Here is a 25,392-nt window from a genome sequence, read left to right as displayed (position 1 = left end):
AAATGAAAAAAACCCTTTTATACAGCTGAATCCAAGGCCCAGAGTTGTTTTGAATGAAAATGGGAATCTTTATCTTTAGATACACATTCAAGGAGATGGGTTCTTTCAACCATGGGTCATAAAGTTGTATTATTTGTGACTTGTCTTTAAATATGTGTTCTGTCTGTCAACAGGATTCAAATAGTTCCTAAAAAAAACACTCATGACTTACTTTCCTCCTTTTATTGTGAAATCCAGCACTACCGGAAATGCTGCCTCTCTACTCCGTGTGAACCGCTGCTGTTGTGTTGTGCTTGTCATTCAGACATCCCAGGAATCCAACACGACTAGAGTCAGCCAGGGCGACAGGACAAGGAGATTTTAAGTTAAAGATTACGTAATTGTTTCCGCAAAGGGTCAAGAAAAATATCGGTCGTTGCCAAAGTAGTGTCAAGGAAAGCGGAATTCTCAGATATCGGTAAGTTGTCAGACGCGGCTAACGGCTAACTAACTGTTGCTGTTCCGAGCTAGCAGCTAGTTAGCATAGCAGCAAATGGATGCCTTTTACACACAGGCCATGGATGCGCTTCTGCGCTATCGATTATATTAAAGTTAAATTGTGATATTTGGAGTTCATGGGGTAATATGTTATAGATGTTTAGGTGAATGTGTGAAATAAATCTAACATTTTAATTCACAACATTTGAGAATAAGCTTTAGTGTAACGCTGTGATAGCCTGTGCTGCTAACGACGCTAGCAAGTGTTCAGGCAGGTGTTTTGTGTAGGGAATACGCTTCATTCTGAGGCATGTTCATTTACCTTAAGGTTTGAATAACGAGTTTACCTTAACGTGAAATGTTTCAGCTAACATCAGAGGTGGGAGAAGTTATCAGATATATTGCTTAAGTTAAAATAGAAGTACTAAAGTGTAGTATTACTGTTACAAGTACGAGTCCTGCAATCACAATCTTAATAAAATAAAAGTAAAAAATGATTAGCATTTAATTATACTGCACATTGGCCCATTTCAGAATAATATATATGATATGTTTTGACTATAAATATTGATGCATTAAAGTGTTATCAAAGCTGGTGAAGGTGCAGCTAGTTTTAATCACTTTGTATACTCCAGGTGTAACTTAAGTGTTATTTAAGGGTTTCTTATATTTCGTATCATTAATCCAAATCTAAATAATAACTAAAGGTATCAAATACATGTAGTGAAGTAACAGTAAACCATTTACCTCTGATTTGTAGTATCTACAAAGTAGCAAAATTGGAAGTACAGTACTTGAGTTAATCTACTTAATTACTATGCACCACTGGCTAACAATCATCTTTGCTATTGTTTATCTGATAGTATCTGTAAATTGTTATTCCCACACATCATATATGCCTAACCTGTTCGGTAGCATGACGTGTGTTTTGGTTCCTTGCTCATCTCATATTGTACATTCCTGTCAGCAGCATGCAGAGTGCCGACATCCTGCTACCCTTTGCTTCTACGCTGGACTGAGTGGCATCCTCTTTATCCCCTTCATCGTCGTCATACATGCTCTCACATGAAGAGAGCAGAGAAACCCGAAGGATACAGACAGATGAGACCCAAAACGTTTCCTGCCAGCAACTACAGCGGCAACAGTCAACACATGTTGCAGGAAATAAGGAACAGTTTGCGCAATTTATCCAAACAATCAGACCCACCTAAAGCAGACTCTGGAGGAGCTGTAAAGATGCCTCCTGAGGACCCAAGGCAACAGGGGCGATGCAGCAACCCCAAAAACTCCTACCACAAGGCCTTACAGGAGATCCGCAAATCCCTGATGCCTTTTGCCAATGAGCCCAGTACTTCAGGAACTGAAGTGAACAAACACATGTCTCTGGAAAGTCCCTGTGCTGGGTTCGAGGAGGTAAGATGTTTTCCATTTATTTGTCACTCAGACGAGTTTTTTTGAAGGAATGTGGAGGAATTTCATTCTAAACATAACTCTGTTATAGAGAATAAGAGCGAGGTGCACTTTGTTTACTGGAGAATCATTTGAAAAATTAGAAGTATGTGAAGTGGAATTACAAGCTTATCAGGTGACATTACAAAAGTACTTTCTTAGTTGGCAGTCGCCCCTTGTTTTGACAGTGAACGCACCCTGGCATACGCAGTGCCCTGTTTAGTTAGCAAATGACAATCCAATTAGTTGGAGACAATTTGCCATTGTTCTTATAAATGAATAATTCAAAAACATATCTTGTTAGGGCTTCTTAAATGTCAGAATGTACTTTTTCTTTCTGTTTTATTTCATTGTGAACTGAATATCTCTGACTGCGCTCTTTAGTTGCCCAAACTCTAAATGTTAATTGTCTTTTACACAGATCAACAGTCGCAGTATGGGGGCTGTTATCGACTACACAGGCAAGGTGAGCTACCAAGACTCAAAGAGGGAACCGATGCTTGCGGCCAACCCCAACACTACCGGTCTGAAAGCCCCAGGTATGTAACTCTCCACTGGGACTCAATACGAGGCTTCCTCTATTATTCTCTATCCAGGCGTGTTCATCTAACCTTGATATTGTTGGCAGGATTTGGAACATTTGCTTAAAGAAAGGACAAAACATGCGTACAATAAGAGAATGAGTCACCGTATCACATAATGGAAAAAAAGTAGAATGGAAGTTAGGTTTTTGTTTTCAATCCTGATGACGTAATGCATTGACAGGAGCGCTGTCGCTATCATCAAGTATTGTCAGGTTTGTTTACTTCACTTTTTATTGGAAAAATACATTATTCTATTATTTCTTTTATCACTCCTGGTTGATTTTTTAAAACATTGTATACATTTAATAAGAAATTCTGGGTTATCTTTTTTTTATCTCTGAGAATATTGCAATTTTTCCTTGTAAACATACCATTTTAATTTGGGGATCTACATTTTTCAAAATGATGTTCTATTTGGAACATGGCTCTGATGTTTGGGAAGACATCATTTCTTTGTGTTCATGTATGAATTTCACACATTTTAAAAAGTGTGTGATAAACTTAGTTATACCTGTTTGAGTTTCTAAGATGTATAACTAATTGTACTTTTCCATTTGTTGTGTCTGTAGGAGCGTCTCAGGCTGTGCTGAGGAGGCCGAGCTGGAAAGGCTCTAAGGAGTCTTTGGCCCCTCGTCACGTCAGGGTGGATGGAGTGATATACCGCTCAGACAGCCCGGGGCCCCCTCCCGCCTTTCCACAGGGTCACCCTGCTAACAACCAGAGAGTGAACCCTCCCCTCCCCCCTCAGGTGCGCAGTGTCACACCTCCACCCAACCGCGGTGCCATGCCTAACACATCATCCTGGGACAGCAACCCATCCACCAAGCGCTACTCCGGCAACATGGATTACCTCGGGGCCCGCATCTCTCCGGTCCCACAGGGGGCCTGGCCTGATGGGTACCAATCATCAGCACCCCAGAATCAGCGTGGGATCAGCCCAGTCCCTGTGGGCCACCAGCCCATCATAATGCAGGGAGGGAACAAGTTCACCTTCCCCCCCAGCTGGTCTCAAAATGGCTCCCCCCAGCAGGACTACATCGCGGCTGGCAGCAGACAGCCCCCCCCTCCGTACCCGGTCAACCAGGGCAGCCGGCACAGTCCCACTGATCAGCAGTCAGGAGGACCCGCCTCCTCGCCCTCATACGCCAACGGGGGAAACCTCCCTCAGTCCATGATGGTGCCCAACAGGAGCAGTCACAACCTGGACTTGTACAACCTCGGCCCCCCTCAGTCCTGGGCCCAGGCTCCTCTGAACCCCAACCAGCCCCAGTCCTCTGGAAACAACAGCACCCAGGACCTGTCCCCGTCGTGGCAACACAACGTGCCGGCCCGCTCCAACTCCTTCAACAACCACCAGCTGAACAGCAGAGCGGCCCACCAGTCCGGCTCCCAGCCCTCCCCCACCACCGTCACTGCCATCACCCAGGCGCCCATCCTGCAGCCAGTCAAAAGCATGCGTGTGCAGAAACCTGAGCTACACACTGCTGTGGCCCCCACACACCCTCCATGGATGCAGCAGCCTCCGCCGCTTCAGGCTGCACCTGCTTACCCAGAACCCCCAGCCCCTGTGCCCCAGATCCCTGTTGTAGCCGAAGCCCCGAGCTACCAGGGCCCCCCTCCGCCTTACCCTAAACATCTCCTCCAACAGCAGGCTGCAGCCGCCCCCCCTGCCTACGATCCGGGGGTCAACAAGCGCAACTCAGGCAGAGAGGAGGCGGCGGAAGAGGAGAGCAGCAGCACCGACAGCTCCCGGGACAAACCGGCAGAGAGCGCCGCAGAGAAGGAGAAGAAGCAAATCACTACATCCCCCGTTCCTGTGCGGCGCAACAAGAAGGACGAGGAGCCGAGAGGGGAGTCAGGAAGAATCGCTCTGTACTCCCCCCAGGCCTTCAAGTTCTTCATGGAGCAGCATGTGGAGAACATCCTGAAGAACCATCAGATGAGGATTCGGAGGAGGAAGCAGCTGGAAAGCGAGATGCAAAGGGTGAGGAATGTCCTCCGTCACATCATGTCTCGTGGTTATAAATAAATGTACTTCAATTCAAATTTTGCTGCCTAAAGAAATACGTTTTACTCTTTCCAAACTTTGTTTCCCTGCTGTCTTATCATCACTGTGTCTTTTCATGCTGCTCTATTTTTTCTAAGCCGTTCTTTCTCTTCTCCTCTCTCCTTGCGGTCACTAACAGCTGAACTAAAAAGGTAAAGGTATCTCTGCTGTCCTGTGACACAGAGTAGTCCACACACTTCAGATATTCAAGTAAGCTGTTGTTAAGAGTCTGGTCTTTTTATAAATGTGCTACATGCAGCATGAGGGCCATATTGGCTGAAGGAAATGCATGCCACTCCATCTCACGCATCTTTGTCTTGGACTAAAGTGAAGGATAACACATGAGGACAAATAGCACGTCTGCACTTGTAGATCATTTTACATTTTGTCCTCAGTTGATTACCTTAATGCCAGTTTATAACTAACCAGGACTCCATTTGTGTTTCAATGCAACCTTTTTTATGTCATTTTGAGATTATGTAAGCCATTTAATCACTTCTGACTGTCCTGTGCTCAGGTGGGCTTGTCGTCAGAAGCTCAGGAGCAGATGCGTATGATGCTCAACCAGAAAGAGTCCAACTACATCCGACTAAAGCGAGCCAAGATGGACAAATCCATGTTCAAACGAATCAAGACCCTCGGCATCGGAGCGTTTGGCGAGGTGTGCCTGGCCAGAAAAGAGGACACGGGAGCGCTGTACGCCATGAAGACGCTCCGCAAGAAGGACGTGCTGCTGAGGAACCAGGTGGCCCACGTCAAAGCCGAGAGGGACATCCTGGCTGAGGCTGACAACGAGTGGGTGGTGCGTCTCTACTACTCTTTCCAGGACCGGGACAACCTGTACTTTGTCATGGAGTACATCCCCGGAGGAGACATGATGAGCCTCCTCATCCGTCTGGGAATCTTTAAAGAGGAGCTCGCCCAGTTCTACATCGCCGAGCTCACCTGCGCTGTGGAGAGCGTCCACAAGATGGGCTTCATCCACCGAGACATCAAGCCCGATAACATCCTCATAGACCGGGACGGACACATCAAGCTGACCGACTTCGGCCTTTGCACCGGCTTCCGCTGGACGCACGACTCCAAGTATTACCAGAGTGGTGGGTGATACTTTTTTATACATCTAGAGTTCAATTCATCCCTTGAGAGTATAAAACATGTGTATCAGACTACCTGTAGTAAAATGACTGATGTTTTGGTCTCCCCAGGTGACCACGTGAGGCAGGACAGCATGGACTTCAGTAAGGAATGGGAGGACCCGACGAACTGCCGCTGTACGGACCGCCTGAAGCCTCTGGAGCGGAGGAAGGCCCGGCAGCACCAGCGCTGTCTGGCACATTCTCTGGTCGGGACGCCGAACTACATCGCACCAGAAGTGCTGCTCAGAACAGGTACAGAGGACCACAGAGGATACCGTGAAACTGACTTTATTATTGGTATCTTTCCAGCATTTGCATTGTCTTAAGACGTAACAAGGGGAGACAACTGTCTTTCCAAGAAGCATGAAGTAAATAACCGTTGTTTGATTGCTGCGATATGAAAATAGCCTTATGTTAGGTTGCAATGTTGACTTGAATGCAATTAATCAGTCATTCGTATTCTGGACAGATTACAGAATGTATTGTAACCTTGCCTTGCTGGCAGATGTTGTTGATGTAAGAATGTCCTAAATCTCCCGCAGGCTACACCCAGCTGTGTGATTGGTGGAGTGTCGGTGTCATCCTGTACGAGATGGTTGTCGGTCAGCCTCCCTTCTTAGCGAACACGCCTCTGGAGACGCAGCTGAAGGTATGTGAAGCTCCTGCAGTGAAACGTCATGCGTGTGCAGACTGCTGTGTGTCTCACTGTCCTCTCTGCCGTCACCAGGTGATAAACTGGAAGAGCATGCTCAACATTCCCCCGCTTGCCAAGCTCAGCCCCGAGGCTTCAGATCTCATCGTGAAGCTGTGCCGCAGCCCGGAGGACCGCCTGGGCAAGGACGGCGCCGACGAGATCAAAGCTCATCTTTTCTTCAAGAACATCGATTTCTCCAGCGACTTGCGGCAGCAGGCGGCGCCGTACGTCCCCACCATCGCTCACTCCACGGACACCTCCAACTTCGACCCCGTGGACCCTGATAAAATGTGGAGCAGCGACAGCGACGGAGAGGATAACCTCAACGACACGCTCAGCTGCTGGTTCCGCAACGGCAAACACCCCGAACACGCCTTCTACGAGTTCACCTTCCGCCGCTTCTTCGACGACAACGGCCACCCGTACAGCTGCCCCAAGCCCATCGAGTACGAGAGCTACGACGGGGAGGAGGCGGACTCTGAGGCCGTGGCGCAGGAGGCTGCCGCGACCTCAGCAAATCAGAGCCGAGACCTGGTCTATGTGTAGCGACTGCTGCAGAGCTGCCTGTACGTAACGAGTCTGTGAGGAGAGGAGGGCCACGGTACAGCCTTAAAAACACAGCACAGTAACAGACCTGATATCAGAACTAAAGGTGCACACTACAAGGCAGGCATCTTAAGGAAACAAGAATTAGATCATTACTAGGGTTCAAGGAAAATGTGTAGTCTTCATTTATATAGACATTCAAATGCTGTTCAGTTTTAGGTTTTTTTTGTGGGTCTATTTGTCCCTTAAAACCTGTTTTTTCTGCACAGATAAAAATAAAACCACACTAATATTATCGCTACTATACTGTTTGTTGAACCATATTCCAAACATGTTCCATAACTCCAGGGCATTGTCAAGTCTAAATAGTTTTGAAAAGAAAATCATAATATGACAGTAGACATTCAGAGCTATGTTTGAAAACCTCAAAAGAAGACCTGCTTGTTACAGAAAGGACTTTTCAGGCATGACTGGTATCGATCTACTCCTCTAACTCTCAGAAAAACACTGAATACGCTCAAAATGTTTCTCTGAATGTTTGAAAGGTACACTGTACGCTGTTTGCTGCCTGAGGATTAGAAAGCAGGATAAAATCAGGGTGCTCTCTCTGATGACGTCCCTTTAAAGCCTTAATTTATTTAAGTGTAACTGGTGATGCTAGTCTAGACGCTGTTTGAGTTAGAACAAAAAAAAAGTATCTTAATTTATATTTTATTTCTGTTGCGATGGGGATTTAGTTTTGTGACTGGTAGACATCTGCAGGGATAAATTGCTCTAATTCATTGCTGTTTGTTTTTTTCACCAAATATAAAGAGGGTTAAAAATCATTTAAAAATGAGTAGCAGTAGCTGATTGAACTACAGTAGGGTTTGTTTTATTTTTCTAATTTATACCTAAAATGTATTTATAAATTATACAGTTGATGTAAATAGTTTCCCGTCAGCTGGTTTTTATTTCTCGTAGGGCAGGCCCTCTCAGTGTCGCTGCTGCTGCCTCCAGTCGCTCTTCTGTCTCAAAATACTACAAACACTAAATCACAAATACGTTTAATTATCTTTAACTCACCAGCATTCAGACGTTATGCTCGAGTCTCAACCAAAGCACTAAATATGTGGGTTTTTAATCACATTTTCAAAATAACAATCACAAGAACGTGACATTATATTTTGTGGTGTTATTATTATTATTACCCATGAGCAAGAAATGCCTAATCACTTCCTCCTTTAGAACATTATGTGAGCAGAGGCTTCACTTCCTTTTTAAAATAATTGTCTTATTTCCTTGTCTTGTTCTTGAGAATCACTACAGCTGACCATCGTGTTTTGAGTTTTGTTATGCCTCTGTATTGATTTCTGAAAATAGAAACTGGACCGACGGTGGAGACGATTTTGTAACCCGCTGTACTTTATCTTTGTGTTTTAGGAAAAGATCTCTGAATGTAGTTATGGACTTCATGGTTACCACTGACACTCTGCACTGGTTTTGTGTTTTCTTTGTAAGTGAGAGAATTTTATTTTTGTGTACATTGTTGCTGCGGGAGGTCTGGTACAGGGAAGAGGGTGATAAATAAAGAATGTAAACTCCTTTCATATTGGCTACCTACTGGGTTGCGTTATCATTGTGCTAACATAATTGTCCTCCTTTTTATGAGAGCTGCAGCTAACTGGTTGTTCATGAATGTGCCAGCAGGAGGCTCCACACAGACACAGTATATTCTTCATTAACTGCATACAAGTTGCATTTCTTTTCAATAGCTTCCATGTCGTGTGACAAACAATGCCAGATATTACTACAGTTGACAGGTAGGGTGTCCTTTTTTTATTGAGATGTTATGCTATTTGAATGAATGCAAATTCAGGAGTTTATTCAAATGTGTTTCTACTCCAAATCCATAAATGAGGGTTGTCCTATAATAGGAATGATTAGGTTACATGACGAGGAAGGAAGCGGTTAAAAGAATTTGAATTAGAAAATATATGTATCCTTGTGAAAGTGGACAAAAATCCTTATCTAGTGTAGTAATATAATGCAATATATCCAATCTTTTTATGACTTAAGTGCCATTTAATGTTGCATTCAAAAGTGACATGTTGGTGCAAAGCCAGGATGACAGCTCATACTGGCTGGTGTGGACTAGACGCTTTTTTTTGTGCTGCTCTGACCTTTTTCATAACATGTCAGATGATTGTACTATGACTTTTTTCATCATATTCTTTACATTTATACTACGACGTGTTACATTAAGACTGACGCATAATGTCCCTCAAATATTGTAAATCTAATACATTTCTTCCAGATTAAGTCCTAAAACGGACAGTGTTTTAAATAATAATGAGACATGAAAGGACACACGAAACAGCACATCATTGAGGACAAAACAAGTTAACTTAAACAAGCTTATTTTTAATGGATCTGCAAAACTGTTTGAATTTCCAAAGAGAACTTCTGTACCTCCCGCCCACAGTTACCCAGTGGCAAACGTTACACAACGTTACAGAAACGCTTCCAACCCAAAGAAATCTGCATGCAGGAAAAAAAAATGAAATCCAAATAGGAAAAAAAAAAGTAAAATAAATCATACAGATAAAAATAAAACATCAATAAACAGGACATACTGTATAATGCCGTTCTCTTGGCTGGAGGAGAAACTCAAACGTTCCCGCTTCAGATGCCGCGTCCTCGCGACGGAGCCGACACATTATTAAACTGTAATTTCATTGGGTGGATGTGGCTCCGCCCATCACACTAGCCCCGCCCCTGTCTTCCATATAAGGCACAGGACAAAATAAACCCCCACATACAAAAGGAGCTAGCCACGCCTCTGTCACTTGGTAACAAATTGTAAATGACCAAATACGGTTAGACAACAGAAACCCACTAAGTGTACAAAATGTTAATCCTACATTTGTCTTTTTTTGTTTCATTTTCACTTATTTAGATTTCCTCTGACCGAAAGTGAGTGCTGTGGGTGGGGGTGGGGGGGGGGTGAGGGTGGGGTTAAGGGTGAGGGTGTCCAACCAGGTGAGCTCAGGCAAAGGAAATATTAAAAATATGAGCTTGTCTTTTCACACAATTTTTCTTTATCTTTTTTTTTAGGTTTTTTTTTTACAACTTTTAAAACAAATGACAAGAAACGTGACTGGATTTCTCTTTTTATCAGAAATAAAAATGATCATCAGAAGGAAAGTGGAAGAAGATGGTGACGGAGGGAGGGTGGGAGAGGAGGGGGGGGGATTAGAGAGTGAAGTGGTTTATTGTTTTATTCTGATAAAGAGACAGACAGAGAGTGTCAGTGTGCAAGAAAACTCATGAGACAGGTTAGAGAGCGAGAGAGTTAGAGTTAGCAGTTAGAGAGAGAGAGAAACAGAATAGTGTGTGCGTCAGTGTGTGTTGATGTGTGTGCGCGTTAGTGTGTGTGTGTGTGTGTGTGAGAGTGAAACTGAGGAGTTGTTCAACTGCAGCACTTGCTCTTCCAGCCTGTGACTCCACCTCCGCTGCTGATGTCGACGTTTTCACTGTTGGGCTCTTTTACAGGCGTCTGTCGAACAAAACACATTAAAAATAAATATGATTAATAATTAGAAAGATGGTATAGCTTTATACTAGTACTTTCAAGGAACCTCAACCAAACATTTCCAGCTTCTAAAAGTCTTTACCATTACATTAAAATTGTCATACCGGGGGAAAAAGTATACTGAATTCCTTTCAACCATCTACACTTTTCTAAATCATGATTATTTAACATTTGATCATTATCAGGGTGCGGGATGAACAGAGGATGTAATATCTATCTAAAAATTACAAGTGAACATGAGAAAGTAATAAGAACATGGACTTTCCCAGAACCTCTTTAACTTTTATGAGGCTAGAGTGTGGACAAAGTGGGAGATTTGCAGATTTTTTTAAATTTACAACTCAAGTTTGACACATTTAAGGTAATAAAACCAGCAGTCGTGACACCAGCTGTCGACACATTAGATACACTTACAACTACCAACACAGTTAGCATCTGACGGTAGCTTTTCCTAGAAGAGCAAAGCTATTAAATTGCTACTTGGAGAGTATTCTAAAAATACAGATAGTCACATTTAGATATTATAAACACAGACACAGATACTTCCTGTTATTCTATCTTTAAAAGACAACAATAAATACATCACCGTTATTGTAGCGTTGTATATTTACACTGTAATCTTCACTGTACCTACTTTGCATCGCAACTGCTACACACTCACTTTCCTCAGACATACACAAAGTGTTATCTCGTTTGAAACAGGAAAGGGCATATAGAGCTAAAGAAGCATGCGTTGTTTCTGTTTGTATTGAATCATTATCGATCACATACACTGACCTTTCTGAGGATGTCTTCTGCTAACGTGAGGAAAGCCTTCTCGATGTTGATGTTGGCCTTAGCACTCGTCTCAAAAAACCTAATGCCATGCTCCCTCGCGATCTGTGGACAGGAAAACACGGCGAGTTAGAACGACAAGTGTGGTTTAAGTTGAATAAAGTTCAGTCCAAAAATAAAGTGCGCAGAACAGAGATCAGGTATCATTGCTGTGACCGACACACAGTCAGGTAGGTGTGTGTGTGAGTGTGTGAGTAAGCAGATCTGTATCTGATGTTGCTAAATCTGCAGACTGACTAGTCACTGCTAGTTTGCTTTGGAAGAATGACCCAGAGCTCTTCAAAGGAACACGAACACGACACACACAAAATCCCCCTCAGGGTGAGACTGGAGATTCTAGAGTGAGCAAACTCTTAAACACTAACAGAGGATATGTACAGTTAGTGATGTCACCGCAAAGAACAAAAAATCCCAAATGTTTCCCATTTCACACGAGGGTGGAACGTACATTTCTGCTTAAATGCCCCAGAGATGCCGTGTGTTTGACCACAGAAAACACTGCGAGCACAAGAAGGGGTAATCACTGTAATCTAGGGAATTGGCGGCCTGGTGATTAACCTGAATATGTAGATAGATATCATTTTGTTTTCCAATTTGTGACGTTTTTAGGTAAACTCAATTAATGCAGGATTCTTATAGGAGCTATTTCCAATCATATTGAAGCATTTTCTTTTAGCTTCTCCAGCACCTCACAGCCGTATTCACAGCAGATACACTAGACCGTCTACTGGTCATTTCACTGCTTCCTCAAATTAAATCAGATGTAATGGTGCTGTATCAAATGAGGTAGACCGATGGCAAAGCTACATTTACCAAGTTTTGTTTCAATTTGTGTCACCTGTGAAATTAAGATGCAATCATGAATACTCCAGCCTTTATTCTGTGTATATAAGGTACATGAGGTACTATCACTACCGTTACTGTCTGTGTATCTATTCGGTAAATTCATCTACAATGAAAACTCTTATAAGTGATGAAAAAATGTTTGTTTATTACATGATGGGTCATTAAAGTGATATGTTGTTTTAGTCCCTATGCTGCTGTTACTGGACAAAAAGCCCATTCAACACATTTCCGATACATACAATGTCTACACAGATTGAAGTATGCCTAGAGCTGAAAATAAACCATCCCATTCAGTTATGGTATACCACACAGCTCTGTCTGCAACAATATTTCCTCTGTCATCTTTTAAACCAACATTTAATTTGATATCCTCCTAAACAATGCAGCATTTTGTTTTGAACCTTGCAGAGAATATATGGGGATTCAAGGGGCAGTTACACTTTAGCTGCAGGTCTTGAATCTGTCTGGGGGCTCAAATATTCTGTAAGTAAACAGACCGCTTGTTAATATGAGTGACTACTTCCTGAAGAGGAATGGATTGCTAAGACAGTAGAGCATTTCTAACCCTGATCCTCAAACTTGACTACAAAGTCCAAATACTCGCTCACCTTTACGCCGCAGCAGCTGATTTGAAGAGAGAAAAACTGCCTTTAAAACAAACTGTTTACCTGCCATATAAGGGGTGCTACCATCTCTAATGGTTATGTAATGATGATAAACATTCAGAATGTTCTCCTTGCGATCCTGTTACTTCACTCGTTTCCCTTCTAAATAAAAGATGTGATTAACCAGGGGAGTAAATAAAGTTTTTCGGGTCCATGAAGTGAACATGTATCTGCAAAGTAGCAGTAACCAATCAGCCAGTCAGAATGCAGGACCTTGATGACGAAATAACAGCTGCAGTGGACTGCACCATCTCACCTGCTCCCCCTTGGCTTTTGGTACGACCCTCTTGTCCTCCATGTCACACTTGTTGCCTAGCAGCATCCTCTCAACGTCCTCATTTGCATGCTGAGAAAGATAGAGGGGAGAGAGGAGATCGTTAGATTACTTCTTCATATCAGCGTTATTAAAAGTATCCTCATCTCGGAAACCAACGGCGACAGATAAGAGATGCTCCGTTTACTTTTGTGAATGACAGACGAGTCGCATCAAATCCTCTCATTTAAGAGACTGGAAAAAGGGGATTTGAGCCGACTGTCGATCGACTAATCAATACACACCGTAGCAGCTGTGGATAAAGAATCAAACAAAGTCACTCTGATTGAAGATCACAACTCTCAGATGTTTGTAAACCTGCACAATAAATCCCCTTGTTTTAAGGGCTTACCTGCCCAAAAAAAAAACTACTGATCAAGATTGTATTTATAATGCTCTACAAGCAGCAGGAAAGCCTTTATCCTCTTTCAGTCTCTAGACTCCAAAACAAGCTTCAGAACACAGAAATACAACATGAGCAAGGTCGAGTTTTAAGTTAGCGGGACCGGTTGAGGGTTTCCTTTCCTTGACCTGACTTACAACTCTAACAGGGAGGGTGCGAAACATTACCAGAAAGTGTTCCGACAGTCACCCAAAGACGCATCACCTTCACACTTATCCTGAGTCGTAGTGTTTCAGTGTGATGCAGGAATAATAAAGGTAGATAACGAGGGTTTTATTGGAACTGTCGCAGTGATAGTGGTAGGTGTTTGCGTTGGCACGGATCCCTTAAGATCAGTCATGCAATAGAATTTTAATATCACTGCTGAGATAAATAGAAGAGAACAGAAACAATGGAAGGGGAAAGGCAAAGAAAAACAAACAGAAGGAGGCTTGACCTGAGGCTTGACCTGAGGCACGACTATCCATAGAGAGGACTTTACTTGCACTCCCTGTCCCGTGTAATAAATACTGAACTTGCATGGATTAACTTAAAAGCTCTGAGAGTGTGAAATTGTTGCTGCTTAAACACCTGCAATTTCCAACCGGGAGCAACAAAGCTTTATGTTATGCGTTTTAAATATTAAGGTGTGCATGTGTTTGGGAAATACAAAGAGTTGAAAATACTGCCGCGTTTAGGGGAAGGTTGTAAGCCAATGTTTTGATAGAGTTTGGATGTTTTAAATGTAATTTACAGAGGAGATGTGGACGAATAACACATGGCAGGGGGGGGGGGGGGCATGGGGATGAGTTTATGTCAAACAAATCATCATTTTGTGGGTGAAATCTGTGTTTCTTTATCTAATTAAGTATTAATATAGACAATTGATGGAGACAAAGTACAAGAAAACTAAATGAGTTGAAGCAGGAGGGCAGACGGTGTGGTTATAAAAAGAAAAAAGCCCTCCAGTGAGTCCTCCAATGGCAACGTTTTTGGACAAGAACCTCAAAAATGATGGCATGGTAACAACAACTTGGATAGTTAAATGATAAAAATCCCCTCTTATCAACTCCAGCTCAATTACATTTGTATTTATAAATGGTTCGGATCTTGTTACGAGCACAGGAACATTATCATTGTTACAGGGTCATCAGCACATGCCATCTTCCTCTCTGAAGATAAACAGAACGTTTGATACAGCACACATGCCTTTGTTTTCGTCTGGGAGTTGAATTTCTGGTTCCACTGACGTTCACATGTAAAACAGTTCAACCCCTGCGCCTCCCACACGGAGCCAGACGGGAACAAACATCTGGGTCAGCTGATGTCATTTAGTCACACTCGGCTCACAGAGCGGCCAGCTAGGTCCCAAGTTGGCGTCATTCCCTCACAGTGTTTACGTCCCTTTGTCATTATGCCAAAGATAAATACAATAGATGAAGGAGGAGTGGCGACACAAAGCATCCGGTTTACATCCCTGATAAGGTTTTATGGGCTCTGAGTGCGTAGAGAAAGTGTGCTTTGGTTTGTACCTCGTCGATGTTGCGCAGCCATTTGCTGATGTTTTCGAAGCTCTTGGCGTTGGTGATGTCGTAGACCAGCATGATGCCCATGGCTCCTCTGTAGTAGGAGGTGGTGATGGTGTGGAACCGTTCCTGGCCCGCTGTGTCCCTACACACACACACACACACACACACAGATTTTATTTATATTTGTATTCACAGCTTTCTTGTATCAATTGCAACGTTTATCCCGAACAACAAATGGTTCTGCACGTCAGATTTTCCCTGAATCGCAGCAGAAAATGCCGATAAAATATCTGCCGATTGAAAGAAATGCTGCTCCAAATCCAATTTCCACACGAGATGCTGAGGTTTCTTACTTTCCATGGATACAAATCACATCATATATCAATAACAAATGGAAAACGTTTCGTTAGAGCCAAAAAAACACCACCAACTGTGTTGTATAATATGATTTAGTGTGCAGATATATTAGCTTTAAATGTCTGATCCGTACTTCTCCGAGTGAACATTTGACTTTTTTATTAATGCCAGTAACAGACCATTATAAAGCATCTGTCACAGAAATGGTAATGAAATGCATTAGGTCATTGAAAAGAGGCAGAATAAAGAACGCTTACAGTTTTTAAATCCTACGCACTATTTTGACAGAGCAGAAAAGGTATATCTTTAAATGCATACGACATGAGAAGCCTTTACAAGTCAAGTTGAACCTGGAACATAAAAACATCCACTACAGGCTGATTGGTCACACACCTGACATCCACCTCAACTTTGACATTTTCCTTTCAAGGTAAAAACCCTGCCATTATTTATTCATCAGTGCTGCCACAAAAAAACCAAAAGAGAAAGCCCAGGAGCGAAACAAACCGTGACTTCTGAAAGAAAAGCTGGCAGTGCAGAACTTACATTTTACTGAACTGTTTGTGAGCATGACCACGTCTTTGGGCGTTTAGGCTTTACAGTGAACATTAAATCCAGACATAATGTGCCTAAACAGGAAGAGGATCAAGTGTCATGAGGGCAGAAACTGAAACATTAAAAGGACTGCATCGGGCCAAATGTGATCAGGTATCGGATCTAATCACAATCATGTCAGCTTGTGATTTTTATAAACTATTTTACGATCTAGATTTGGTTTAAGATATCCCTGTAAAGTTGTGTTTATGCACAAGTCACAAGGGCTACAGAGACGTTTACAGAAGAGCCCTTACAATAACAGATCCTTGATACACATCCTCACTCACTATCAAAAGAAACGATAGGATGGGAACCATTTTGCGTATGGATGAATTAAAACGTGGATTACAATGAAAGTAAGTCCTGCTGGACTGACGACTATTTCCTGTTTGAGCATATTTCTGGGCCTCAGGGAGGTTTATCCAACAGATGTTTCCCTATCGTGTTACAAAGCACAGACAGAAGAGGCTGAATTGAAATATGATCAACACTTAACTTATTCAAATAACTCACCAGATCTGTAGTTTAATCTTCTTTCCTTGTAGTTCAACAGTTTTGATCTTGAAGTCTATTCCTGCAGACAAAAAAGGAAGACAAATCAGCACACACATCCGTCACAAACATATGAATAAACAGCACATGTAGCAATGACAATGGGAGGTGTTAATAACTGACATTAGGGTTTATAAAACAGACTTAACAGGAAATCATGAAATCCCAGACAGTGGGGGGAGAGGGAAATGGAAAGTGAGTGAAAAGTGGGGGGACAATAACATGATCTCTTCCTGATTCTGCAGCGTCATGCCCACACCCCTAGCCTATATGCAACTGAATAACAATAGGTACACACACACACACACAAAAACACAGGTGAAATCAGGTTAACACAGAGACAGTGAGATGTGTTTACATGCGACACAGAAACCATGCAACTGTAGAACCTGTACTAAAATCAGCTGGTTAGAAGCACCATACTGTTTATATTTGAAGCATTTTAAGTGACTTATTTTTTGGTTGAAATAAATTGATATAGTAAGAGGACAGACGGGGAGCAGTTTTGTCCATATGTGTATGTTTTTCAATGTGGAAAATAGTTTCCATTTGGATTTATGACACAAGAACGTTCCACTGCGTTCCCTTTCATGAGGCCGGCTGCCACAAAGTCAGTCTTGCAAACTGATTCATATTTGAACCGACTTGTTCTCTGTATTTTATCTAATGGTGTATTGCTGTAAAGATCTGAGACTTAAAAAAGAAGCAATTCACTTAGTGTAGTGCCTACTTTATAGCTTTCTTAAGAGAATAGGTGAGACATAAACAAAAAGTGCTGTGAAGACGTCTCGTTGGGCTCGTGAGAAATTGTGATGTGCATTATGACTGATTTACCGCTACTCCTCTTGATTCATTTGCACATGTATAACTTGACAAATTCATTAATCACAGTGTCCCAGAGTTTCAAAATGATGGTTTTGCAGAACAGTCCAAAAGCCTAATATATTCAGTTCACTATCGTAAAGTCCAAAGAAAAGCAAAACATGTCTCTTATTCCAGTACTTGGCATTTGTTGCGTAAAAAGTGAAGTGAAAATGTATCCAAAATACTCGATGATAGAGAACTGATCGCTCAATAATAATGAAACGAAACGATCATTATTTACAACCTTAGAAAAGACTCCTATCTTCGAGTTGCAGCTAAAAAGTTTAATCACAAGGTTGAAAAGTAAAATGCACACAAACTATTCTCATGAGCTATCGTGATCACAATATTTAGAAAGCTTCAGTTGGATTATAGTCTTTGTCGTGCTTGTGAAGCTCTAGAGGAGGCCAAATTAAAGCGAGTGAGTCAGGACCGTTTTAACTTTATAGCCAAGAGTTTTCCAGTTAAATGGTGAGCTGTCAGTTCTGCTCTGGTCAGAAATTGTGGTCGGTTAGAAAGTCCCAAGAAACAGCTGTGCTCTAGGTGGAGCAGGTCCATACAATAATGAAGGAAGTGGCTGCCAATGTGTGACTCACTAAAAATGATGCACTCCCCAGAGAGAGGGAGGAGGGACACAAGGATATAAACTAAAAAAGACAAAGAGAAGAGGAAGATTTCTGCAGACAAGACACAATTCACTATGCTTACATTTATATTTCACCTCCAAAACTTTCAGCGGGAGCAATTCATAGAAATGTAAAAGGGGGTAAGTGGTCTTGACAGATGTTACTGCTCAAAGTCCACCAAAACCTAGCTCAACAGGGATTGATGTAATGTTGAGGTCTTCCTATCAAGGAGAAAAACTGTTTTACCCCAGGGAGGTGCACTTGCAAGTTGACCAGAAAATATGCACATTGCGCAATCACATGTTTAACCAATCACTGGAAAGATTCTTCTACTGAAGCGAATGACAGTCCACTTGGACGTCTTAAACAGAGAGTGCATGGTTTATGGCTGGCTCTCCTTTTTAAAATCCCAGAGGAACCATTCCTTCCTCAAGTATGAATTCCGCTGCAGCGTTTGCCAGTTTCCATGCAAAATTAATAGTGCTGTGAAAGTTGATTTCAGATCGCAACCTCATGCATATGCAGCACTCTTAATGTCCAATAACCTTAAATAAACAAGGAGGAGGAAGGCCAGCGAGGGATTGGAAATGAGGATGATGAGTGAGGGGGGTTTTCCAGAGGGGGTATTTTGAGAAGCAGCTGTGCATCTGTGTCTCCAAAAGGTATGAGTACTGTGTCAGAAGCAGAACACACTCCTGTTTCACATGACGTCCTGGTTCTGCTGGTTCTCAGCAGAGTTCTGGCTCTGCTAACACTTTCCAGTTCTGACTTGAAGGGCTGTATCAGATTTATGTATAGAGGCTTTTCAAAAGTTAATGGAGGTAGAATTTCTCTAAACTTTGGACTGTACATTTTGTACTTTCTGGAATACATTGCATGTAATCAAGTATTTTGTTGCATCTACTGAACAAAGTAGTGTCTGCCAAAACATTAACATCGGGGCTAACAAAATACTGGGGGAAAGGATGCACCCTCTAATTATATAGCAGAAGCACACACCAAAGGGCCTGGGTTTTTATTTTGCTGTCACAAGTGCAACTTAACACTGATAAAAAGAGCCGGAAGAAATAGTTGACCCATAGAAAATTGGTTAATTAGACCCATTTTAAGCACAGAAGTCCTTTTATGAGTATTTGATGCTTTTTTCTTTGACTTTGTGATAGTAAACTCAGTCAACAGCAATCGAAATATGTCACCTCAAGGATATTATCAGCAGCATCATAGAGGACAGACATAATTGGATAACATAAGTCATCAACGCACAGTAAGATGACCAAAGATACTTTGAAGGCACAGTAATATAAAGTACCTTTTAAGACGAGTACAGCAGGCTAAAATTCCAAATCATATTATCCTCACTTATTTAGTGAATATAGTTTAAAACCAGAGCTCACTGACAACTACATGTCCGTATTACATGAAGTGCAGAGAGATAATTATGTTTTCCCCTTTCAACACGTTGCAGGTTACTTTGTTTTGAATACAAGCTGAGACAGAGGATTATGACTATGTTGTAGTTTTAAAAAGAGGACAACTCTGTCAGCTAACATCCTGACATGAGGTAAATGATGTTGGTTTGTAATCCCCATGTCAGTATTGTGTCAGACACATCTCCTAGGTTCTTAATAATAACAACTTGGAAAACTACATCAAAGTTTGCCCTTAGTTTACCAAAGTTTTTGGAAGAACTCTACCTGCAGTTGCTGCAGACACCTACAGGCATTGATTTACTTGATAGCAAACTTGGCAGGAAAAGTACTGCTGCAAGGAGCAAAGGTCACTATAGGTCTTTGACTGCAGAAGAACCTGTAAGTATGCATCTGACCATCACACACATCTCTCCCTAAACTGGGGGAACTGGCAGAGCTCCAACGGCTTTAACACTGACTTCATCTTAAGAGCGTAATACAACACAAACACTACATGCTGATGACAAAGCAAAGACAAACACACACGTGACAGCAAGCTTTGCAACAGAGTGATTGTTTACTGCTGCACCTAAACAAATCTCATCTGGCCGAGAGGTTACTGGGAACACTGTTATTATGCAGTCCCGAAGAGTCGTCAACACTTAAAGTTAAGAAAAGATAGGCCTGAAATTGAAGCTAGTTAAAAAGATTAAGGATATAAATCCAGTGCATTGCAAAAACATCTTATGTTACAACAGCAGTAAATGAAACCTTCACTGGGGCCTTGAAGGGATTTGACATAGTCTGACATTTGACTCATGTGAGCGTGATGTCAGAAGCATGCTAAGAGTACAGAGGGGGAAACGCTGATGATGCCACCGTGGTCAATTGTTTATGGTTTTGTATGGAGCAGTTAGGGATATGTTAGAGGTACTTCCCCACTACCAGTTTCAACTACTTAATACTACTTCTATTCCACTGCCTATCAGTGGGAAACATTTAGATTTCAAGCCTCTACAATTATTTGACACCTACACTAAGACTGTAGATCAAGATTAAACGTATAAATCATGTGATATTCTTAAAGTATTACCTAAATAATAATAATACAACATTATCTAAAACATATCCATCTTGAAAAAAGTATTAGTTATTTTCGACAATTTAATTTAATTCCCCTGATAATCACCTGTTTACTTATAACTTCTTTTAAATTCAGGTTTCTTAACAGTAACATAGTAAATGTATATAATGACATTGCTTTTTTCACTTTAGTAAACGAACAAGATATGATCAGTGCTTTTGTGGGACTTGTATGGCTTGTGTCAATCTGAACCAAGGTATGGGGTTTCGGTTTTTTTTAATAGGTATAATTCATGACAGAAGCATGTGATTATATTAAGATATAAATGCCTGTCACTAATATGGGGAGACGGTTTTAATGCTTTTGGAACAGCAGCACGGCCCTGCCTGTACTGCTACCCAATGCTAGCCTAGTGAGCTAACTAGCCACTGGGTCAAGTGCCATGACAGCAATCCCTCTGGCACATAAACCGGTAATATTCGGCATTTCTGGCAGGCCAAATCCACATAACAACCCTGTTGTGTTATTAAAAGTAGCACAGTTAGAGGGGGGTATAGCTATGAGCTCATAAAGCCGCACTAGTAGAAGAGAGGCCTGTGAGAGGCTAACATGCTGATAGCATTACTGGCTAACCAAATGTGTCCAGGAGAAAGTCAGGCGAGTCTACCAGCTGTCAGATGGAGGTGGTACAACAAGAAAAAGTCAACACCTGTACCAACCCATCATCCAGTGTCTTCTTACCTATGGTGGAGATGAAGGTGGTGTTGAAGGCGTCGTCAGAGAAGCGGAACAGAACACAGGTCTTCCCCACGCCCGAGTCCCCGATCAGAAGCAGCTTGAACAGCAAGTCGTACGTCTTCTTCGCCATTGAAACACAGCTTGTGATTACCCCAGATAAGATACAAAAAAAATATGAATATGTATATATACCCCTAGCACGCTTGTGTGGAGTCTAAAGCCAGCTCCTTTGCCAAACTGTTCTCTTGTTAACAATCTGGGATTTGTTGATTAGCTTGGCAAGCTAGTCGGCTAAATACCACCAACACGAATACCGTGTCCGAGAAGTTATATATATCCCAAGCCCGACTGTTTTTTTCTCCCCCTTTACAGCATGAGAACAGAAACAGAAAAAATAAGGATATCCTCCCGTGTGATTCCTCTTTTCCACTCTTTCTTTTCTCCCACACAGTCGGGACAAAATGGCTCCTCTCTCTCTCTCTACCCCCGACTCACTCTTTCTTCAAACTAACGGCGAGCTAATTGAAATTCTCGGCACACCCCGTCATTACAGAGCTCTACCGCAAGCTCAACTGAGAAGAATTTGAAAAGAAAAATCTCACAGTAAATTCCCTGCCTGCTTGGAGTTATTTCGCCCTTTTTTTTCTGGAGAGATTACTACTGAAATATACCATAGACGACCGCCGTCGCCTTCGAATGGGAGCCTCCACGGCGACACCCTAGGCCTCCACAGACACGCCTTTCTCCCGCCCCTTCTGTCAGAATCCACGCCTCTGATTTGTCGAGTAAACTGTCATTCAAGCCAGCACTCAAATTTGATTGGGTATTCTTGCTAACATATAGAGGTAAAGGGGCGCGGCTTACACTGACAGAAAGGGCAAATGTTACTGCGTAAGTTGCGCGGCCATTCAGGCTCAAAGCGCTCTACAGTTGACTGAAAGGAAGGTATAGAAAGAGCCAATATGGCGGTCAGTTTCATGTGGACCTTTCTTAGCCGGGGTGTGTTTCGGTTTTCTTGATGCGGTGACTATCCCAGCTGTGAGTCAGGCAAAGTGATGTCATATATAAGTACTTGTGTGCTTGTTACGGGCGTTTCCCACATCCTCTGCCCTGTGAACTGTGAGGCAACATTTATCCCCTAAAGTCTCTTTTAATAACTGGAAACACACGGAGAGTGTATCAGCATTCACACCCGTGTGTGTGTTCTTTGAATGTGTGTGTGTTTCTTTCCTTCTTCCGCCTGTCAGAGTAGTTGGACTCTGAGACACTCCCTAGGAATGTTGAGTATGCCCTGCTTTCTACTGCCGAGTACAGACTTGCAACAAAGTAAGAAAGTAAGACAAAGAAATATGTAAAGAAAAACCGACACATAAAAACATATAAAGGAAGGGTAAAGGGAGGATGTTAAAGAAAGAGAGACGTAAAGAATTACAGGTTAGTTTCATGGAAGAGTCCCCATTGCAATGCCCTAAAGCACAGCTAGTCTTCCTTCCTGTAGACCACTTTTAAAAACACACACAGTCCAAAAAACTGGCAGACAAAAGTAAAACGTTGCATGACTTTCTCAGTGTGAATTTGTGCTTCTACTGCATTCAATTTCAGAGGGCATATTATGCTTTTCCTCCATGACATTTTTTTAAAAATCAGATTGATAATACAAACTTTATTATATTCTTATGATATGCTATTACTGTTTTTATTGAGTCTTTAATGATCCCACATGCTACCCTAGCATTTTATAAACTAACACATTTATGTAAATACATTCAAATTAAACCAAGATTTACCAGCTGCAATATTGAATTGATGAGCAAATTATTATTTATAATCACATATTATGATTATATATATATATATATATTATTTATTTACAATAATGTAAAATGTATTACTCTAGTACTACTAGTGCGTTGGTCACTTTATGTTTATTATGGTGCTATATTACTATTACACTTTTATCTAACTAACATTTACATATCTTACTGATATTGATTTTCTCAAGTAAAAAAATCTTGATTTCAAATTATCCAATTATCGGCACACTAATGTTGTTCTTTAATGAACTTGTTGAGGAGATATTTCAACCAAGTGGAATTTAACTGCAATGCCATACCATTAACACAAAGAGCAAACAGAACCAGCCCTAACCAGCCCGTGCGAAGTCTGAAACAGATGTTACAGAGGAGAAAAGGGTGATTCGCAGCAGAAGTGTTCATGTGATCTCACAGATTTTCTTTAGGCAGCACTATAAAGTGATGATCAGCTTTTATTTTTTTGTGTTAGCTCATGTCTTAATTTGATCCCTGCTCTGTCCCTTAGGCAATCTTTGTTATACCTATTAATCAAGTCTTAACATACAAACCCTCCCAGGTCAGGACGCATTCCTGTAATTTGCTGCATGGGGCCCCAGGGTTCATTTCTCTCTGCCACAAAACAGCCAGAAAATAAACTAGCACTGAAATCCCTGCACTGCTGTGATAGTTATGCACTTTTAAGGGAGAAGTCTGTTTTCCCTTGAACCTGTTTGACAAATAAAACATATGATCTTATGGTGTTCTAATGTGTTAATGTTGCGTTTTATCCATGGTGTACTGTTGAATGGTGACAGATAACAAAGGGGAGGCAGAGACAGAATGACATCTCAGCAGCACTTCATTTTTAAGTGTCGATCTCTTAGTCCAATTCAGCTTTTCTCAACAAATAAAACACATTTTATTATTTTCAAGAGCTTAAACAAGTTGTGTATTTATCTTTAAGTATATTACATTAGATCTGATTTGTAAGAAAAAGGTCAGGCATTTCTTTGTTCCATCCTTCTGATTTTGAGAATTTTCTGGGGTTTTTTGTCTCTTTTTGGAAGTGTCATCTGCTGTTTTATTTTTCTATTGGTCTTGCTTTATTATAGAGGTTGTGAAGGCAGGGTTGTATATTTGTTTTAATTCCCCATGTGGCTGAGTGTTTCCCCTTTCTGGCAAGTGAAACCAACACCAGCATTAATGCACACCATCATAAAATTCATATTATTAAAGGGGAAATATTAACTGGAAATGTTGGTAGGTTTCAATGGGAATCCCCCAGAAACCCCCACAGTGTCTCAACCTACATCACATCTGGAACCTTTTACATACATTTCCCGATCACAGACTTTGTTAGGCTGCAGGTCACTGTGTAGTCCACACCTATTCCACCAGGTGGTGCTGTTGTGTCATGGTAAAATGGATAAAAAGTCTAGTATTAATTTTGCATTTAGCCACCATGTCCTCAATCTGTGTTGCTTTGGGAGCCCAATTGCATGGTGTGAGACTAGAGCAGGGGTGTACACACTTTTTTCACTGAGGGCCACATACAGAAAATGATACGAAGGGCTGGGCCTCTCACTAGAGGTGATGTATATTATAATAAGTTAAGTTATAAGTTAGCAAAATCAATCCGATGTAGGTAAATTATGCTAAATAATTGAATATGCTTTAAGAACAAAAAGAAATCAGCCTGCATCACAGCTCTCCATAGGGTTTCATTGATCTTTTTACAAAACGTGTTTGCAGCTCATTCCTTAAAACAGAACATTATGTAAATGAGTTATTGGGCTTTTATGAACAACTACGATTGACTGAATTTAATTGAAAACTACGCTTATTAACACATGAACACTGTGTTATATATTGTAACATTTATATTTAAGAACTGCAACAACTACAGCAATATTTAATGTAGGCTACTGTACTTTTAGAATTTGCTGAGGGCCATTTCAAACTTAACAGCAGTTGGCCCCTGGGCCGTAGTTTGGACTAGAGCTTCAAAATCTGATTAATGATTAAAGAGTAACTTCAATGTTGGTTTTCAAAATGTTCATGGGAGGTTTACGTATTACTAAATGTATTAACGTTTCCAGGAAATTAATATTTGAAAAGTTAATGCAGGGAATTATATAGCCTACTTGATATTTACATTAGGGCAGGACTTTAGGGGACCAAATAGGCGTTTTGAGCAATAATCTTAAACAAAGGCTCCATGGCTTATGATAGATATAGTAGAATCATGTTAACACCCTATTTAAGGATAGTCCCTTTAGAAGAACCTTTGAAA

At 41.5% G+C, this 25,392-nt stretch overlaps 2 protein-coding genes across 3 annotated transcripts; one reads left to right on the top strand and one right to left on the bottom strand.

Moving 5' to 3' along the window:
- Positions 1 to 264: 264 nt before the first annotated feature.
- On the top strand, positions 265 to 8,525 carry lats1 (large tumor suppressor kinase 1). 2 transcript variants are annotated; one of them, XM_063902276.1, is made up of 8 exons: positions 265 to 457; positions 1,445 to 1,890; positions 2,348 to 2,465; positions 3,080 to 4,494; positions 5,075 to 5,657; positions 5,766 to 5,948; positions 6,239 to 6,345; positions 6,424 to 8,525. In XM_063902276.1, the coding sequence occupies exons 2-8, from the start codon at positions 1,543 to 1,545 to the stop codon at positions 6,934 to 6,936; spliced, it is 3,267 nt and encodes a 1,088-aa protein (XP_063758346.1). In that variant the 5' UTR covers positions 265 to 457; positions 1,445 to 1,542; the 3' UTR covers positions 6,937 to 8,525. The 2 variants fall into 2 exon arrangements, with proteins under 2 accessions (XP_063758346.1, XP_063758345.1); XM_063902275.1 differs by having other exon boundaries at positions 271 to 457; positions 1,448 to 1,890.
- Positions 8,526 to 9,318: 793 nt separating this feature from the next.
- rab10 (RAB10, member RAS oncogene family) lies at positions 9,319 to 22,047 on the bottom strand. Its single transcript, XM_063901528.1, has 7 exons — positions 21,909 to 22,047; positions 21,310 to 21,446; positions 16,547 to 16,607; positions 15,083 to 15,221; positions 13,112 to 13,201; positions 11,288 to 11,389; positions 9,319 to 10,474 (listed from the first exon to the last, which is right to left on the bottom strand). Exons 2-7 carry the CDS (start codon positions 21,434 to 21,436, stop codon positions 10,388 to 10,390), a joined length of 606 nt encoding a protein of 201 aa, XP_063757598.1. The 5' UTR covers positions 21,437 to 21,446; positions 21,909 to 22,047; the 3' UTR covers positions 9,319 to 10,387.
- Between the last annotated feature and the right edge of the window lie 3,345 nt (positions 22,048 to 25,392).

Source organism: Eleginops maclovinus, chromosome 15 (assembly GCF_036324505.1).
Source record: "Eleginops maclovinus isolate JMC-PN-2008 ecotype Puerto Natales chromosome 15, JC_Emac_rtc_rv5, whole genome shotgun sequence".
Classification (NCBI taxonomy): domain Eukaryota; kingdom Metazoa; phylum Chordata; class Actinopteri; order Perciformes; family Eleginopidae; genus Eleginops; species Eleginops maclovinus.
Note: the sequence above shows the minus strand (reverse complement) of the source record. Positions and strands in the feature narration are given on the sequence as shown.

What these genes read in the sequence shown, in the direction of transcription:
- lats1 (XM_063902276.1), top strand. Translation starts at nt 1,543, where the DNA reads ATGAAGAGAGCAGAGAAACCCGAAGGATACAGACAGATGAGACCCAAA. An exon ending in CCTGTGCTGGGTTCGAGGAG is followed by an intron (nt 1,891 to 2,347) that starts GTAAGATGTTTT and finishes TCTTTTACACAG; the next exon opens with ATCAACAGTCGCAGTATGGG. An exon ending in AGAAGTGCTGCTCAGAACAG is followed by an intron (nt 5,949 to 6,238) that starts GTACAGAGGACC and finishes AATCTCCCGCAG; the next exon opens with GCTACACCCAGCTGTGTGAT.
- rab10 (XM_063901528.1), bottom strand. Translation starts at nt 21,436, where the DNA reads ATGGCGAAGAAGACGTACGACTTGCTGTTCAAGCTGCTTCTGATCGGG. An exon ending in GGCTGCGCAACATCGACGAG is followed by an intron (nt 13,202 to 15,082) that starts GTACAAACCAAA and finishes TATCTTTCTCAG; the next exon opens with CATGCAAATGAGGACGTTGA. An exon ending in CAGAAGACATCCTCAGAAAG is followed by an intron (nt 10,475 to 11,287) that starts GTCAGTGTATGT and finishes TTTGTTCGACAG; the next exon opens with ACGCCTGTAAAAGAGCCCAA.